Here is a 19,962-nt window from a genome sequence, read left to right as displayed (position 1 = left end):
TGGGAGAGGGAGATGATTAAGTCATGAGGGCAGAACCCTCCTGAATGGGATTAGTACCCTCATAAAAGGGACCCCAGGCCAGGCTTGGTGGCTCATGCCTGTAATCTCAGCACTTTGGGAGGCTGAGGCAGGCGGATCACTTGAGGTTAAGAGTTTGAGGCCAGCCTGGCCAACATGGTGAAACCCGGTCCCTACTAAAAACAATACAAAAATTAGGCAGGTGTGGTGGCATGTGCCTGTAATCCCAGCTACTTGGGAAGCTGAGGCAGAAGAATCGCTTGAACCTGGGAGGTTGAGGTTGCAGTGAGCCGAGATCGCGCCACTGCACTCCAGCCTGGGTGACAGAGCAAGACCCTGTCTCAAAAAAAAAAAAAAAAAAAAAGAAAGAGAGACCCAGAGAGCTCTCCTACCCCCTTTGCCAGGTGAGGACACAGCAAAATGGCTAAATTTACTGTTGCCTTGTTCTTGGTAAATGTTTGTTGTTAAGCCACCCAGGCTATGATATTTTTGTTATGGCATCCCAAAGGGACTAAAACAAGACAAAAGCAAAAACTAGAAGCTGTTGTGAAATATAAATGGGCTACGTGAGGGCTGTAAGAGTGTAGGTGGTAAATCATATTGACTAGAGGTTTAAATACAAATAAAACGATTAATTTTCAAAATCTGTGTGTAATTACTCTGGAATATTATTTGACAGAGCCAAGACAGAATATATAAGCTGAACTGATTAGGGTATTCAAGGGGAAGAATACAAAAGTCAAAATAAGTTAAAATGAGTTGAAAAGTTAAAATGAAAAAAATATCAAAAGTATCTTGGGGAATATACTACATGAAGGAATTTTTAAAAGACCTTAAGACAATTCCAAACCTCAAAATAAAAAATGGAGACATTTCAATGCAGTCACATATGATCTTGGATAAGTTATAAAATTTCTCCCAGCCTCTATTTCCTCCTCTGCACTGAAGGGTGAACAAATGGTTTCTTAGATGCATTCCAGCAACAAACTATTTGTCTTTTGTCTGAGATTTCCTCAGGGGATATCTCCCAAGATCCCCAGTGGATGCCTAAAACCCCGGATAGTACCCAATCGTATATATACTATGTTTTTTTTCGATCTGGTAAGAGAGAGGGCTACTAAGTGACTAATGGTGGGTGGCATATACAGTGTGGATATGTTGGACAAGGGATGATTCATATCCTGGGTAAGATAGAGATTTCATCACGCTACTCAGAATAGTGTGCAATTGACAACTTACACATTGTTTATTTCTGAAAATTTCCATTTAATATTTTCGGACCGTGGTTCACCACAGATAACAAACCAAGAAAAGCGAAACAGAGAATAACTAACATAAGTAAGGTTGAAGAAATTTCCTCATCCATCTTAACTGTTAGATAATATTGCTTTGTGGCCTAGGTATTATGTTTCACTCTTCCTCTGACTCAATGGATTGGTTTGCTTATCCTAGGCAGAGAGGAGCCTCTGAAATGTTGATCACAGCAAAAGAGCTGTGAACATTGGCCCACCATTAGGGCTTTTTTTTTTCATTAAAACTTTTTTTGAATGTGTACAGGGAAGAATATGGGCATAGTAATCAGATAAACTTGGGTTTGAAACATAACTATTCCTTGCCAGCTGATTGCAAGAGCTAACAACCTTCCTTATCTGGAAAAACAGAGCTAATACCCATCTTGAAGAATGAAAGTTCTTTTCAGCACTCTGATCAATATACTTTGAGGTTTTTATTCCTTTTCTTCTTATTTATAATTCGCTAGGGCCTAACAAGAAAAAACAGATTTGATTATTTTTAGAGTCTTAAACTAAAGAAATCACTGCTGGCTTCCAATGAAACCTTCAAACAAAATGGAATGAAGCAAATCTCACAAATAATAAAAATCAGCCGCTCTGACAGGGTTTGGATACCAAGGGGAATTTTAGCCAATAGGTATTAAATCAACATACACCTCCAGGATTCCTTTATAGAAGAGTATAACCGGTCATTTCTTTGCTTATGTGTAAGATTTCCAGAATGCTACGGGAAAATTAACTCTCTTTTCAATATATTAGGCTTTGAAGTCTAAATATAAAGGCAATCAGGGTCTATTTTCAGAGCGGAGAGGACTGTTTCTAGACATCCAGGAAGGATTAGTCCAAATGGGTGTAACCCCCTTGGAGGCCTTGTCCCCAAAGCATCCTCATCTCCTGGGTGCTAGGGGCTTAAGGAATCCCCCACCCTCCTTTTTTTCTTTCTTCCTCTTCTCGGAGCTCCCACCCTCACCCCATTCGGCTGCTGCTTTTCCATCTTCGCTTCTTCCCATAAGCGGTCAAAATAGAAAACGGAAGTACCTATTTGTTGCTTAGTGTAGTGCTCAGAGAGGTTTTTTTGGTTGTTTAATTAAGAAAAATAAAATCCCCCTCTAGGTTCTTCATTTCGCAATGAGCCCAAACATCCGCTGGCTCATTAGGCCTCTTAACAAAAGAAAAATGCCCCCACTGAACTGTGGCTGACTACTGTGCGGAGGCTGGGGTCGGCTGGAGGGGTTCTGAGTATCTATCATGCGGCAAGGACAGCTTCCCGGGCGAGGGGACCCGGGATCCCGGGAGGCGCGTGCAGCGCCGCCCCCTCAAAGTAGGGAGGCGCGGGAGAGGCGGCGGTGCCTGCCCAGCCCGGGTATCCCGTCCCAGGAGCGCGAGAGAGCGGGCAGCGGCCGGAGGCGGCGGCGGCGGCGGCGAGGACGCGGCGCGGCTGCCGCAGGGGAGCGGCGGCGGCGGCGGCGGGCGCGAGGGGCGGGGCGCACTCCGCAACTTCTGCCGCTGCCGCCCGGGCGCTCTCGGCGCAGCCGAGCTGCTGCTGCGAACTGTGGAGCTGCCAGCGGAGCCCAGCCCGAGCTCCCTCGACTCCGCGCGTCCCAGGCGTCCGTCGGGGGCCGAGGCGCCTCCCGCAGGGAGTCCCCGTGAGGCCGCGCTGCCGCGTTACCCGCAGCGGCCGGGGGTCCGGGGAGTGCGGGGCTCCGAGACAGAGCCAGGCGCCCCCCAGCGGTCGGCGCAGGCCCCATGGCTGGGCCGGGCGGAGCGGAACCGGTGAGGTGAAGCCCCGGGGCCGGCAGCCGGAGGCGCGTGGCCGGGGCGCCGGCTCCATGGGCAGCGGCACACGGCGGCGCGATGATGGACGTTAACAGCAGCGGCCGCCCGGACCTCTACGGGCACCTCCGCTCTTTCCTTCTGCCAGAAGTGGGGCGCGGGCTGCCCGACTTGAGCCCCGACGGTGGCGCCGACCCGGTCGCGGGCTCCTGGGCGCCGCACCTGCTGAGCGAGGTGACAGCCAGCCCGGCGCCCACCTGGGACGCGCCCCCGGACAATGCCTCCGGCTGTGGGGAACAGATCAACTATGGCAGAGTCGAGAAAGTTGTGATCGGCTCCATCCTGACGCTCATCACGCTGCTGACGATCGCGGGCAACTGCCTGGTGGTGATCTCCGTGTGCTTCGTCAAGAAGCTCCGCCAGCCCTCCAACTACCTGATCGTGTCCCTGGCGCTGGCCGACCTCTCGGTGGCTGTGGCGGTCATGCCCTTCGTCAGCGTCACCGACCTCATCGGGGGCAAGTGGATCTTTGGCCACTTTTTCTGTAATGTCTTCATCGCCATGGACGTCATGTGCTGCACGGCCTCGATCATGACCCTGTGCGTGATCAGCATTGACAGGTAAGGGCCGGACCGCCCCGTCCCAGGCTCTGGCTGGGGACCGGCTGGCAGCTCAGCCCCGCGCGCTCGCCTTTCCTGGGAGGATCAAGCCAGACTTCAAGGCGGGATGAAGGGCTGCGCTTAAAACACCGCTCCCCCCCAATCCACCCTACTCCAACCAAACTTCGGTTACGGCATAGCCTATGTACATCTTTAAAAGAAAAACCCGAAATGTTCTGGTTTACTGTAGTGACGAATTTAAGACCAAAGTTAAGAGTATTTTAAGCCTTAGCATTTCCACCAGGGGGTCCCTTGCCTTGGTTTTTGGAAGGAAGGGACTTGGTGCTCCCTGACTTGATCAAGCCTTGCTGTGAGCCTTAAAGAGTCATTAAAAAATAATAATAAGTCGGAGAAAAGCCACCTTGCTTCCCCCATTGTGGGAGCTACTCCCTAGGCCAGTAAAAGGACCTTGGATGGTTCTAGAATTGGGGTTTGCATGTCTTACACATTGCATCTTCATGATGGTCAGTTCGGAATCGCATTCTTGCTTGTGGAAGTCTGGTTTTAATGTTTGGTAATGCTGTCTGTATCTTGCGAGCTTACTGACTGGAGCCTTCCTCCAGGTCTGAATGACTGGTTCTAGCCTTTCATCATAGCCCTTGGGAACCTTCTCTTGAGAACTCCCCCACTGGAGTAATTGAAACAGAGGCTGACCATCTGTCAGGGATGCTAGGGGAAAAATTCCTGCCTTGGGTGTCATATTGAACTAGGAGACCCACAGGGTTTCTTCAGGCTGTAAGGTTACAGGCTTTTGAAATGGAGCTAGTCTTTGACCCTTGAAATATTATGCAGTTGACAACTTGAAGTATGGTCTCAATCCTCTTTGGCCTAAAACAACTCTATTTCACTTGAAACTGAAATATGAGACCTTAATATTCACACTCAGAATTTTGCCGGTGTTTCAAGACTAGTATCCTGTTATGTTTAATGATACAGAGAAATGGTTGCTTATTTTCTTAGTGGATCTATAGAACCTTTATATGTGTAGATCTTTCAGCCTAGGGGAAATAATTGATGCCTCCACACTTAAAATGACAGTGCCTCAAAGGATGGTCTAGCAGGAAACTGAGATTTTCCTTTTTTTCTTCTTGAAAACACTGCTGTTTGTGGTTTGCTGGTACTTAAAATGTTCTGCTGTATATATTTTTTGCTTGACCAGGGTTTATAATTACTAAATAAAGGAAATAATAGAAAAGGGAATATTTTCAAGAAGAAAAACACATTGTAGCTCCATTTAGCTAACAATTTAGGTTATTTTTCTTTAAATTGATTCTACCATTTTATATATCATGGCAGAAGCTGCTGACAGCAAACAAGGAATTACTTAAGAGCAGAGCATGAACTGCATATGTGAGAATATTAGCACCAAATTTGGCAGCTGAAGTTCTGAATTACAGTAGTTAAGAATGACAAAACATATGTATTTACAGTCTGACTGTGGCAACTGGAATTAGGAGAGTGCACTCAATACACATAGTAAGTATATACATGAATTATAAGCACAGAAATCTGACTGCTCAGCCAACCAAAACAGAGCATCCTGCATGAATGGAGTCCTTTTAAATGGAACTTAGTGTAATAAAACAAATAACGGTTTATGCTGCAAGTACTGTATTTATAACCATTTTTTAAAATTTCACAGTTGATAAATGATACATAAATAGTACCTTGTGCTAATATGTCTCCTAAGACAGCCAGTGTTTCTCTTCTTCTGGGCTTCATTGAGGTTTGGCTGAGATCACCTTGTGATTCCTATACATGAGCTAAAGGCATTCTTCACTCAGCGTGCATGTGTGACTTAGCATCGGCAGGCATGTCCTGAATACTGAGAAGAGATTAATCCTTCTTGGCAAGAGCTTAAGATTTTGTTGTTAACTGTATTCTTATGATTGTCACAAATTGTGGTAACATAGGCATATAGATTCTCCTTTTACCTAGGAGAATTGCCCCATTGGTGAATTCTGCTTAAAAATTATTTTAGAAGATCAGCATATCATTTCTTTAGAGAAAATGAAGAATTGATAAAATTGGAAGACACAGACTGATTTTCTTCCAAGAACACTGAGAACTAAAAATGAGAAAAAAGGAAAATATATTATTTCTGAAAAGCATGTTTTCTGCAATTCTGTTGTAGAATATGACAGATGATATTAAATGTGCTGTGAAAATATGTAAAAAAAAAATCTTCATTCCCTTGTTCATTCCCTCTTGAGTACCTAATATAGGTTACACTGTGCTTTGTGCAGCATAATCAAAGATTAATTACAATATTGTTGCTTTTGTGCTCATTACAGGCTTTTGTGTATTTGGAGAGTTTGGATATCTGTTGGGCATTTAGCCTGTCTAAAATGGAACCTTTCATTTTTCTTAACCACTCCCCATCACACCGGGATGCTTTTCTAATGTAATGCCATACTGTTTTTCACAGGCTTCAGAGCTCCCATCCCCTGTCTTTTTCAGAAAATGACTTGTATTCATTGAAAAAGTAGCAGCCATCAGATGAGAACTTTTATCTTTCCCCCACCAAACAATCTGTCCTGCATGTGTACCCTTCTTTTTACTTCTTTCCAGTTAAAAAGCAAAAAGACATTGTGAGCCAGCAAATACCAAACTACTTGGACTTTATATTCCATCTCCCCACCTTCTCAAGGACTTTGTTCCTTTATTGTTTCTTCATGGATGGTCTTTTTTGTTGTTATTGTTTTGTTGTTTTTTGGGGGGGAGCGAGGCGGGGGGGACAGAATCTCACTCTGTTACCCAGGCTGGAGTGCAGTGGTGCCATCTCTGCTCACTGCACCCTCCGCCTCCTGGGTTCAGGTGATTCTCGTGCCTGAGCCCCTGCAAATACCTAGGATTACAGGTGCACACCACCACACCCGGCTAATTTTTGAATTTTAGTAGACACGGGGTTTTCCCATGTTGGCAAACTCGTGACATCAACTGATCCGCCCACTTCGGCCTCCCAAAATGCTGGGATTACAGGCGTGAGCCACCAGGCCCAGCTTATTGATGGTCTTTCTTCAGCTTTTCCTTTCTACTGTGTCAAGTTTGGTTTTCTATCTTTTAAAACCCTTCTTTGGCCTCTGGCCTCACTTCTTCCTCCAGCCACTGCTCTGCTTCACAGTTAAGCTGCTCAAAGAATTGTATCCATAAGTTGTCTTTTCTTCCTTGCGCTTTAGATACATGACTTTGATGCTCATCAGGTTTACTGCAATATTCTAATTGGCTTTCCTGGTTCCACTTCTGTCCAGCCCCGAGCTATTCCCTAAGAAGAAGCAAGAATGGTCTATTTAGAAACTTTTTAAAGTGAGATAATTTACATATAATGATATGCACAGATCTTAAATATTCAATTTGTATGTTGACAAATATATATACCTATGTGACCAATGTTCTAATCAAGATATAGAATATCTTGTCATCCAAGAAAGTTGCCTTGTGCTAATTTAAGAATGATCTTTTAAAAATAGAAATCAAATTACCAGCCAGATGTGGTGACTCACAACTGTAATCCCAGCACTTTGGGAGGCTGAGGCTGGAGGATTGCTGGAGCCCTGGAGTTCAAGACCAGCCTGGGCAACACAGGGAGACTCCCATCTCTATGAAAGAAAAAAAAAAAAAAAGAAAAGAAACAAAAAAGCCAGGCATGGTGGCAAATGCCTGTGTTCTCAATTACTTGGGAAGCTGAGGTGGGAGGATCACTTTGGCCCAGGAGGTTGAGGCTGCAGTGAGCCATGATTATACCACTGCACTCTAGCCTGGGCAATAGAGTGAGGCACTGTCTTAAAAAAAAAAAAAGGAATTAAATTACTTTTTATGTATAGTTTTAAAACATGAAAAATAGTTTTACATATCATTTAGGGAAGCTTGTAGAAAGAGTAAAAGTATAAAATAGTGCAAGGGAGTGGTTGACACTAAATTCAGGACAGTGGTTTATCTCTGGTGGGGTGGGTGGAGGTGTAATCAGTAGTATATATATCAGCTATATTGGTAATGTTTTGTTTCTTAATCTCGGTGGTGGATATAGACTTATTATCCTTTGTATAACTCTTTGTATGACTGAAATATTTGTTAAAACTTTTTGAAATTCATATAGAAAAGTATATGTATGTGCACAATTCTAAGTATGAAGCTTGATGAATTTCCACATCCATGTAAACAACTATATTAAGAAATAGAACACTGGCAACCTCCCAGAAGTCCCCTCCTCTCCTTTTCTAGTTTCTATTGCTTGCAAAGAGAACCATTGTCCTGACATTAGCGTCATGCATTGGGGTTTTGCTTGGCTAGAACTTCATATAAATGGAATTGTATAGTATGTACTCTTTTGAATCTGGCTTCTATTTCTCAACATAATGTCTGTGAGAGTCATCTGTAGTTTTTAGCCTATCAGTGGCTCATTCATTTTTATTGATAAGTAGTATTCCGTTGTATAAATATACCGTAATTTGCTTATCCATTCACTGTAGATGGACATTTGAGTTTTTTCCTAGTTTCTGGCTATCTCTAATAGTGCTGCTCTGAACATTTATTTATGTGCAAGTCATTTGTGGATATGTTTAAATTTATTTTGGGGAAATACAATCCTAGGTAATAAGGTACTTTGGAACATTTTAATTTTATCTATCCCCTCACACCTTTTATGTTATTATTGTCATTCATTTTAGGTCTACAGATTATTAAAACCCATTAGATATTATTTTTATTGTTGTAACAGTCCGTATTCATTCTTCTTTGCTTACATGTTTATCTTTTCCATTGTTCTTTGTTTTGTTCTGCATTACTACATTTTCATCTGAGATCATTTTCTTCTGCCCAGTTAGATGCCTGTTAGCATTATTATTTTTTAAATTAAAAACTTTTTTTTTTTACTTCACATAAAGAGACAGAGTCTCGCTATGTTGCCCAGGCTGGTCTTGAACTCCCGGCCTCAAGTAATTCTCCCACCCTGGCCTCCCAAAGTGCTGAGATTACAGATATGAGCCATCATGCCCAGCCTAGCATTATTTTTTTACTGAATGTATTAGTCTGTTCTCATGCTGCTAATAAAGACATACCCAAGACTGGGTAATTTATAAAGGAAAGAGGTTTAATTGACTCACAGTTCCACATGGCTGGAGAGGCCTCACAATCATGGTGGAAGGTGAAGGGGAAGCAAGACATGTCTTTCATGGCAGCAGGCAAGAGAGAGCTTGTGCATGGGAACTCCCATTTATAAAACCATCAGATCTTGTGAGACTTATTCACTACCAGGAGAACGGTATGGGGGAAACCACCCCCATGATTCAGTTATCTCCACCTGGCTCTGCCCTTGACATGTGGGGATTATTACAATTCAAGGTGAGATTTGGTTGGGGACACAGCCAAACCATATTACTGAGGGTTTGCTAGTGACAAATCCTCTCAATTCTTACTTGTCTGAAAATGTCTTTGTTTCAACTTCCTTCTTTTTTTTTTTTTTTTTTTTGAGATGGAGTCTCACTCTGTCGCCCAGGCTGGAGTGCAGTGGTGTGATCTCAGCTCACTGCAAGCTCCACCTCCTGGACTCACACCATTCTCCTGCCTTAGCCTCCAGAGTAGCTGGGAGTACAGGCGTCTGCCACCACGCCCTGCTAATTTTTGTATTTTTAGTAGAGATGGGGTTTCACCTTGTTAGCCAGGATGGTTTTGATCTCCTGACCTCATGATCCGCCCACCTTGGCCTCCCAAAGTGCTGGGATTGCAGGTGTGAGCCAACGCACCCAGCCTCAGCTTCATTTTTGAATGATATTTTCACTGAGTATGGAGTTTTATATTTCTAGTTTTTTTCCCCAGAACTTTAAAACATTGTTCCATTGTCTTCTGACTGCCATCATTTCTGTTGAAAAATCAGCCATTAGCCAACATTATTATGACTCCATGGAAGGTAATGTGTCTTTTTTACCCTGACTTTTAGGGTTTTGTCTTTGTCTTTAATTTTTATCAGTTTTTCTGTGATGTCTCTAGGTCTGGCTTTATTGATTTTTTTGTTGTTATTGTCGTTTATTTACTGTTAACCCTGTTTGGGGTTCCTAATGATTTTTAAAATTTGTGTATTGATATCTTTAATCAGTTTGCTGTTATCTCGTCAAACACTACTACTGTTCCATTCTTTACTTCTCTATGTCTTCAAACATATGTATTGTAGACCTTTTTACTCTGTCACACGTATTTCTTACTCTTTTCTATATTTTCCATTTTATGTTTTACGTCTGTGCTTGAGTTTTGAAAAAATTTTGACCAGCCTTCCAATTTGTTAATTGTCTCTTCTGCTATGTCTAATCTGTTGTTCAACCTTATCTATTGAGTTAATTTCCATAATAGTATTTTACAATTCTAGAAATTCCATTTAAGCTTTTTAAACTGATTCTGATTTTTTTGGTGAAATTCTCTACCTTTTCATCTAATTTCTTCATCTTGTTATATTTTTTAGTGTATTAATCATAGTTTGACTCTTTGTTTCCTGACTCCAATATCTGAGTCACTTGTGGTTTCTTCGTGTGATCTGTTTTTTTCTCTGGGTTTTTGGTCTGTGTCTTGGCATGCCTAGCAAATGTTGATTGTATATTCATCATATTGCATGAAAAATTGTAGATGCTGTAGATGATGTTATTTTGTTCCAGAGAAAATGCTAGGCAGGCATATTGGACAACTGATTATTTTAATCCAATTAGGGACTGAGCTGAACATAGGCTGTATTTTAGTTCTGTTAGAGCTCTGCCACTGGCAGATGCCTCTTTCTAGGATGTAGCCTTCTTAGGATTTCAGCCCAGTGACTTCCACCCCTGGCTAGTTCAGAACTTTAAATGTTCTTTCCTCAAAACTGTGAGACTATCAAGCATGGCTTCTTAGCCTCCTGCCTTATGCAGTCTCAGAATTCAGCAAATGTTTTGAGGGAACTAACAGGTGCTGGGCTTAGGTTTCACTGGCATCTTTGCCTTTTAGGCCTCTGACTTTTGCCTCTCTATCTCCAAGAGACTGCCAAGTGCTCTTCTGGTGTTTTTGCCCCTTATTAGCAACTCTCTGCTGAGGCTCTTTACCTGGATCCTTAGCCCCTTACCCTTCACCCAATTTTGGCAAGTGCCCCAAGGGAAAGAGCAGCTGCACAATATTGGCTTGCCTCCCTGTGCTTCTGTCTTCTCTAGGATTTTGTTCCCTGAAGTCCTGGTTGTCTCAACAACTGCTTGATGCTTTCGGGCATCGTAGCGTGCAGGCGTGTGTGAGTGTGTGTGTATTTGTGCTTTATCCAGCTTTTAAAGTGGCTTTCAGCAGAAGCATTGGTCTGAAGTATCAAACAACCCCATCATGGCTAGAAGTGGCTATGTGCCTGAAATATTTTAAATGTATGCTAATATAGAAATATAATTATGTAAATTTCCTGCTTAAAATTTTTAATTTTCTTTTCATTTCACTTGGAATAAAATTCACTCTTTAGCACATGTAGGAGGTCCTTGGTTTGTCCCTGCCTCACTCCTCAACATCTTGAACTGCATTCTGTCTTGTTCGCCACATTCCAGTCACATTGACCTTTCTCAGTTTCTCTATTGTACCAGATTCTTTCCTGCATCGGGTTTACTCCATGAAAACTCACCAACTAATATATTTGTGAAACTGATTTTACATCTGAAGTTCTGTTCTCTAATATGTGTTTTTTTTTTAATTCTAAGTTGGAAAGTTTAAGTGTTTAACCCTCTAGATTGACAACAATTAAAATGTCAAAAAACTACCAAGTGTTGGGAAGGATATGGAGCAAAGGGAATTTACATACATTACTAGTGGGATTATAAATTGGTGAACTATGCTGCAAATAGTTTAGTGTTATCATGTAATGTTAAAAATACATACATCCTAAGACCCTGTTATTTTATCACCAGGTACATATCAGAAAGATGCTTGTCCACCAAAAGTCTTCTACAAGAATATTTATAGAATCCACAAACTTGAAACCTTAAAACTTGAAATAATACACCTGTGTGTCAGTAGTAGAATGAATAAATAAATTGTGGTATATTCATACAACAGAATGCTATTTAGGAGTGTTTATCAAACTTGAATGTGCATCAGAACTACCTGGAGAGCTTATTAAAACACAGATTGTTGGGCCTCACCCCAGACCTTACCAAATCAGAAACCTTACCCCAAGAGTTTCTGATTTCAAAAGTCTGGGGTTGGGCTAAGAATTTACAGTTCACATAAATTCCCAGGTGATTCTGATGCTTCTGGTCTTGGGATCTTACTTAGAGAAGTATTGCTATACAGCAATGAAAATGAACAAATTCTAACTACACCCAGCAACCAAGTGAATCTCATGAAGTAATTTAAATGATTTTTTGTTATATAAATTTTGAAACATATTTTAAAGTCAAGTGTACTATAATGAGTCTGATGTATCCATCATCCATCTTCAACAGTGATCAACTTATGGTCAATTTATTCAAAATATACTTTGCAACTCTTCCTTCATCCAATTATTTTAAATCAAATTTCAGATGTCATATCATTTCACTGATAAATATTTTATGGTTACAAATGTAAGGCTGAGCAGAAGCAGCAAAGTATAAAGTATATACATATGTGATTCCATTCAAATAAAAATTTTAAATAGACAAAAATATTTTTAGGGATGTACATAAGTGGTAATATTATAAAGAAAAGGAAGGAAATATATATCATAAGAACAAAGAGGCCAGACACAGTGGCTTACACCTATAATGCCAGCACTTTGGGAGGCTGAGGCGGGCAGATCACCTGAGGTCTGGAGTTCGAGACCAGCCTGACCAACATGGAGAAACCCCGTCTCTACTAAAAATACAAAATTAGCTGGGTGTGGTGGCGCATGCCTGTAATCCCAGTTACTCGGGAGGCAGGAGAATCGCTTGAACCCAGGAGGCCGAGGTTGCGGTGAGCCGAGATCGTGCCATTGCATTCCAGTCTGGGCAACAAGAGCAAACCCTGCCAAAAAAAAAAAAAAAAAAAACAGAACAAAAACAAAGAGAGTGATTGCTTTTAGATGGGATGGAGAAAACTGAGATCAGAGCGGCATGCTTCTAAGGTGGTGTAGTGTTTTCTTTCTTGACTGGAGTGGTAATTACACAAGGGTTAACTTAATTATTGTTAAAGTGTCCATGTATATTTTAGGCACTTTCCTGTATATGTATTTTATTTTATAACGAAAGGGGCAAAAGTATGTATTTGATACATCTCTTGAGGTATATTTGGATTAAGTCAGATATATGATTAATCTGAGCAGATACAGTTATTGTTTTAATGCTGTCAGCAACCATTAGTTTTTAGCTTTGTGTATGAGGGCAGGGGCCACCTTTGGGTTGTTCATGGTTACAGGAACTCATCTGCCTTATTTGCAAGAGCTGTAATATTTAGCTCTGATTGGTGTCTGGCTGAAGCCTTGCTTCCTCGCCAGGTACTATGACTCATTCCCTCTGATGATCTGAGTTCTGCTTTTGGCTTTAATTCTGCTTCAATCAGCAGGGCAGGGTGCATTCTGGCTTCTCCAGACTCCTTTCACTTCAAAGGAAGTTATCCTTGCTCATCTCTAAAATTAATTTTCTGCTTGTAGATACATTTTAAGAATTGATGGAATCTTCTTCTGGCTTTGCTATGGGAAAGTGAGAAGGAGATGAAATGGGTCTTCTGCCCTGTTCTTTTGTGTAGTAACACTTAGCCACCAACTGCTTTTTTTTTTCCTCTCATGTTAACTAACAGGAAGTAATGCTTCAGGGTAGAAATGATAATAGCTTAATAGATGTTTAATGATTTATTGCTTACAGACCACTCCCAAATACAGAAATCTCCACTGATCCCCTCTACAACATTGTGAGGTGGGCATCAGTATCCCCACTTGATGTAGGAGGAACTTGAGGCTCAGAGGGTAGAAGTGACTTGACAAGGACATACAGTTTGTATGGATGGAACTTGTGTTCAAAGCTTGTTCAAATATTGTGTATTTATTTATATATATGTGTATAAATATATCTAAGGAAAATAATAAAAGTGGAGACATGGAACATTCCAGTCAAAGGAGCAGCAGATGCCAGGAACACAGAGGCAGTGAATCAGTGTTTGAATGAACTCACAGAGAGGGAGCAGGAAGGCATTCTGAGTGACGGAATAGCATAGGAGAAGCACAAGTCAATAACCCTTCACCCCTTGCAGTAGATACTGCTGGTTGCCTACCCCAATCTCCATCCTCCCCTTCCCCCTTTAGTTATGGGAATTCCTGCTTTGACCTGGGAATATGGCTGCCCAGAATAAAGGCTGCATTTCTTAGCCTCCCTTACAGCTAGATGTGGCCATGTTACTAAATTTGGGCTTGAGAGATGTTAGTAGAAGTATTATATTTCAGCTTCCCAGAAACTGCCTTCAAGAAAATTGGTGTGTGCCGTCTTCCTCTTTTCTGTCCTTTCCTCCATCTTCTTGCCTGGAATATGAAGATGGTGGCTAGAGCTCTGGCCATCTTAGTCAAGATGGACAAAAATGGCCATGCTTGTTAAAGAGGAGCAGTATGCTGGAAGGGTAGCCTGGATCGTGGAGGACTGTCAACTCCACAGAATTGCTGGAACCTTGACTTCTTACTAATTGATGAACTAATACCATTATGTTGTTTATCACATGCAGCTGAACTTAATCTCAACTGCTAAACCTAGTACAAATTGGGCATCCCTGATCTGAAAGTCTGAAACCCAAAATGCTCCAAGATTAGAATCTTTGAGTACTGACATGATGCCACAGGTAGAAAATTTCACACCTGACCTCATGTGATGGGCACACAAAATTATTTAGAATATTGTATAAGATTACTGTCATATCATTTCACTGATAAATATTTTGATTTTTCGGTACAAGGTAAATATAGAACATAAATGAATTTTGTGTTTAGACTTAGGTCCCATCCTCAAGATATTTTATTATGTATATGCACAGATTTCAAAATATAAAAAAGATTCTAAGCATTTTGGATCAGGGATACTCAACCTGTACACATTTCTTCTCCCTGTCACCCATCCTTCCCACAGATGTTCATATACACTTTTTTTTTCCACCTTGGCATATGATTCTATTTTGAGAACAGGCAAAAGAGAACAATGTGTCTGAAGTGCTGGTCAGCCACAGGATCTTGGGTGGCATTGGAACAGAGGGTGAGGTACCATGGAAACAAAATTCTTGGGCAGAAGATCACGGAGTGAAGGGTCTAGGGGGGAAGGCTCATGGCTTCTGGGCACCAAGGGTGGCCATCCCATGCAGGCGGTGGTCTTCTTGGAAGCCAGCCATCATGTGCGGTGCCAGGAAGTCTCCAGATGCAGGGTGGTGACCACTGGGGCACCACCTACACTTTCTAAAACTTCATTGTGAGAGTGTCACTGGGTCATGCTTCTTTGAAAACCCTTCAGGGATAACACTACCATTTTATGAATGCGTTTTGTGCTACTTAAGTTTCTAGACACTTGACACATGGTATCTCATTGAATCTTTACAATATCCTTTTGAGGGTGTTTTTCGAGTGTCTGTCGTTGAGTGACTCTGCTGGTCAAAGATGAACAAGACATATATGAACACTTTTAATGTCATTCTATAGGTGAGGAAGCTGAGGAAGCTCACATACATTGTATGTGACTGGAACAGTGTCTGAATCCAAAGGTCATGCATATTTCACTACGTCATTGTAGCCATTGCCTGCTATATGAGGAGGATATTGTTAGGATAGCATTCAAGGCTCTTTATCATTTGATTGCAGTCCCTTACAGCTTTATTCTGGCCAACTCTCCGAAGACACCCTCCTTTTCAACACTACATCAGAACGGAAATAGTGCTCTTACTTCTGTACCTTGTTCCTCGTCCAAGGTTCCCATCCCAAAAAGTGCCATCAGTTTGCACCCAGTTGATTTGCTAGACATTTGAGTATCGTTTTTGAAACTTTCCACTTCAGCTTTCCACTGTCACTTACTGATCACCATGTCCTCCTGATTGTGCCTACACAGCCCCCTACCCCCAACAACTCAACTTCAGCCCCTATCATCTTTCAGTTGGGCACTCACAGTAGCCTCTTGGGGGTCTCTGGGTCTTCATCCTTGGCCCCTGTTAATGCAGGGTGCACAACCCTGGCTGCATGTTAGAATCACCTGGGCAACTTTATACCAATGCTTGGGGAGACCCCCTAGAGATTCTTATTTAATTGATGCCAGATGGGCCTGGGCGTCACATCAGTATATTTGAAAATATCCTCCAGATGATCCCAATGTGCAGCCAGAGTGAGAACCCCTGAGCCAGACTGATCTTTTTTTTTTTTTTTTTTTTTTTTGAGACGGAGTCTCGTTCTGTCGCCCAGGCTGGAGTGCAGTGGCGTAATCTCGGCTCACTGCAAGCTACGCCTCCCGGGTTCATGCCATTCTCCTGCCTCAGCCTCCCGAGTAGCTGGGACTACAGGCTCCCACCACCACGCCCGGCTAATGTTTTTTGTATTTTTAGTAGAGGCGGGGTTTCACTGTGTTAGCCAGGATGGTCTCGATCTCCTGACCTCATGATCTGCCCGCCTCTGCCTCCCAAAGTGCTGGGATTACAGGCATGAGCCACCACGCCCGGCCAGACGGATCTTTAAAACATAAAAATGTGATTATATCCATGGTTCCCAAACTCATCTGCATATCAGAGTCACCTAGGAATCCCCTCAAAATTCCAAAGCACTGGCCATACCAAGACTAATTAATTCATAATATCTGGAAGTGGGACTCATGCATCCATATTTTTTGAAGCTCCCTAGTCTAATGTGCAGATAGGTTTGGGCACTACTGGGTCATGCTGTTCTCCTGTTCAAACTATTTATTGGGTTCTCCTGGTCTTGGGATAAGATAGTAAATCTTTAATGTGACCTAAAATATTATATGATCTGGCCTCTGCCAATCTCACTAAATCAGGGGTTGGCAAACACTTTTTTTCTGTAAAGGTATAGACAGTAAATATTTTAAGCTTGTGGACTGTAAGGTCTCTGTTGCAACTCCTCAACTCTGCCACTGTAGCATGAAAGCAGCCATAGATAATATGTAAATGTGTGGGTGTGGCTGTGTTCCAATAAAGCTTTATTTATGGATACAGAAAATTGAATTTGATATAATTTTAACATATCATAAAATAGCATTCTTCTCTTTGATTTTTTTCAACTACTTAAAAATACAAAGACCATTCTTAGCTGGGGGCCATACAAAAACAGACTGGGACCAGATTTGGTCTTACTGGAGCTTGCCAGCTTCTGCTCCAGATTTGATTTGGTCCCATTTAATTCTTTCCCTTCTTTCCTTCTTTCCCCCTTTCTTTTCTCCCACCTTTCCTTCCTTTCTTCCTACCTACCACCAACTAACCAGTCATGTACCATACTGCCTCTCCTCCCCGTATTTTGTCAATTCTGGTCTTCTTTCAGTTCCTTGACACTGAGTCTTCACACGTCTATTCATGTCTCCCCTGGAATACTCTTCTAGCTCTTTAGCTGGGTAATTTTTATCACTCTTCAGGCAGGTCCTTGATTAGATATTACTAGGTCATGACACATTTCTAGAATCCCCTGACTATCTTAAACAGTCTTTTAACACCTTGCACTTTTTCTTCCTAATTCTCACCTCAATTTGTAATTAATGGTTTGTAAAATTAACTGTAATAAAGTCATGATTTATGGGATCATCTGTACACTCTGCATAGCATGACCCAGGCTTATCTTGAAGACTGTATTGCCAGCCCGTTGGCATAGTACTTTGTACTTGGTAGGTGTTCAGTTAATCTTCGTGGATTGACTGCGGAAGGAAGGGAGGGAGGGAAGGAAGAAGGAACAAAAGAAAAAAAAAAGGAGGGAAGGAAGTAGGAAGGAAGGAAAAAAAGGAGGGAAGGAGGGAAGAAAGGGAAGAAAAAAGGGAATGGTGCCTCTGATTCTCAAATCCACACATCTGGCCTTGACTTCTTATTCTGCAGCTTCCTATAAGACATTCCTCTTGGTGGCAGTGGAGAAGTTTACTTGAGAAACCAAGTTAGGATCAGGAGATGTCTGGTGAAAACAGAAACAGTGTAGAGGCAGTGGGACAGTCCCAAGGGATGGCCTCATGAGAACATAGTAGGCTGGTGAGTTACTTCCTGTTCTGCAGAACACCGACATTAGCAAAGCTGCCAGTGATGTGAAGGTCTTAGCAGCTTAGATCCAGGAGTTAGCTTTTTAGTATCATCAGTGCTGTGCTATGGAGCAGTGTGAGAACATAGGCAAAATTAAATAAAAATCTCAGGGTCCTTTTTTCTTTTTTCACTAAATAAACACATTTTTGATGAAGGCCACACATCCCAGAAAGAAAGCCATGGGTGTCAGCCATGAAGGCAATACCCAAGTAGAGGAGCATAGGAACTGGCAGTAGCAATCCCATTGTTGGGTGCGAAGGGCTATGCATGATTCATCTCATTTAATCCCCATGACCACTCTGTGGGCACACTCACACCCCCACCCCTACTCCTGGGTGATGAGGACAGGGAGGCTGATAGAGGTTAGAAGTACACAGCAAGAAGGGAGTGGTATCAGGTTTGGCCATGAGGAATGTCTAACTCCAGATCTGTCTTACCCCTTCATGCTGCTGTAACAAAATACCCAAGACTGGGTAGTTTATAAACAACAGAAATTTGTTTCTCACAGTTCTAGAGGCTGGGAAGTCCAAGATCAAGGCACAGTCAAGTTCCGTGTCTGGTAAAGACTGCTTGCAAGATGGTGCCTTGTTGCTGCATCCTCATGTGGCAAAAAGAACAGAGGGCAAAAGGGCCTAGCAAATTTACTCCAGCCCTTTTATGAGGTTGCTAATCCCATCCATGAGGTCTCTAACCTCATGACTTAATCACCTCCCAAAAGTCTGCCTCTTAATACTATCACATTGAGGTTCAAGTTCCAATATATGAATTTTTGAGGGACATATACATTCAAACCATAGCAGGATCTTTTTTGTTGTTGTTGTTGTTGTTGTTTTGTTTTTTTTTGAGACAGAGTCTTGCTCTATGCCCAGGCTGAAGTGAAGTGGCATGATCTCGGCTCACTGCAACCTCTGTCTCCTGGGTTCAAATGATTCTTCTGCCTCAGCCTTCCAAGTAGCTGGGATTACAGTCGTGCACCATCACGCCTGGCTAATTTTTGTATTTTTAGTAGAGATGAGTTTTCACCATGATGGCCAGGCTGGTCTTGAGCTCCTAGCTTCAAGTGATCAGCCAACTTTGGCCTCCCAAATTGCTGAGATTACAGGTGTGAGCCATCACGCCTGGCCAGTAGGGTCTTCCAAGGCTCAAGGGGGCACTGGCTTTATGAACATGATTTATGACCCATGTCGACCATGGACCATTTTCTCTTGCCTTTCAGAGAAGAAGATGATGTTAATAATAATTATTAGAATATAAATTTATACTCTCATCTAAAACCCTTAGGATCAGAGGTACTTCAGAATTCAGAATTGTTTGGATTTTAGAAATGTAATTCAGCTAGTATACTGTATATTACATAGCACCACCATGGGATCTGGGGCTGCATCCTAAATCAAATGTATGAATATTTATATTTAGTGGAGAAAATTAAGACTATAGTCATATCAATTCAAGTTAGGTTTTGTTGCCAGATCTGTTTGCCACAAGTTTGACAGGGAAAATCATAGCTCCCCGAATTCCTAACTATGTCCTAATTCCTGGAACCTGTAAATGTGTTACCTTACATAGCAAATGGAGGGAATGAAGGTAGCAGGTGGAATTAAGGTTGTTAATCAGCTGACTTTAAAGTTGGAGAATTATCCTGGATTATCCAGATGTACACCATGTAATCACAAGGGTTCTTAAATGTGAAAGAATGAGGCAAGAGAGTCAGAGAAGGACATGTGACAAAGGGAGCAGAGGTTGGAGTGATGTGATGTGAGAGGGACCCAGTCCACCAATGGTGGCTTTGAAGATGGAAGGGGGCCATGAGCCAAAGAATGGGAGAAGCCTCTAAAAGATGGAAAAGGTGATGAAATGAATCCTCTCTAGAGTCTCCAGAAAGGAACACAGCCTGTAGACACCTTGATTTTAGTCCAGGGACCCACATTTGACTTCTGACCTACAGAACTGTGGGATAAAAAATTTTTGTTGTTTTAAGCCACTGAGTTTGTGGGAACTTGTTATAGTACCAATAGAAATTAATACAACCAGTTTTA

General features: G+C 42.1%; 1 protein-coding gene across 4 annotated transcripts in view; it reads left to right on the top strand.

Annotated features, from left to right (window-relative positions):
- Positions 1-2,795: 2,795 nt before the first annotated feature.
- Positions 2,796-19,962, top strand: part of HTR7 (5-hydroxytryptamine receptor 7) — a 143,051-nt gene continuing 125,884 nt past the window's right edge. For 2 of the 4 annotated variants that reach the window (XM_003825351.6, XM_057298951.1), the window contains exon 1: positions 2,796-3,703. In XM_003825351.6, coding sequence (XP_003825399.1) covers positions 3,165-3,703 — 539 coding nt within the window. In that variant the 5' untranslated portion in view covers positions 2,796-3,164. The remainder of the gene's footprint in view (positions 3,704-19,962) is intronic. The other 2 variants (XM_055093122.2, XM_055093123.2) reach the window with 2 other exon arrangements.

The sequence above is a fragment of the Pan paniscus genome, chromosome 8 (assembly GCF_029289425.2).
Source record: "Pan paniscus chromosome 8, NHGRI_mPanPan1-v2.0_pri, whole genome shotgun sequence".
Lineage (NCBI taxonomy): Eukaryota > Metazoa > Chordata > Mammalia > Primates > Hominidae > Pan > Pan paniscus.
The sequence above is the reverse complement of the archived record's forward strand: the minus strand, read 5'-3'. Positions and strand labels throughout refer to the sequence as shown.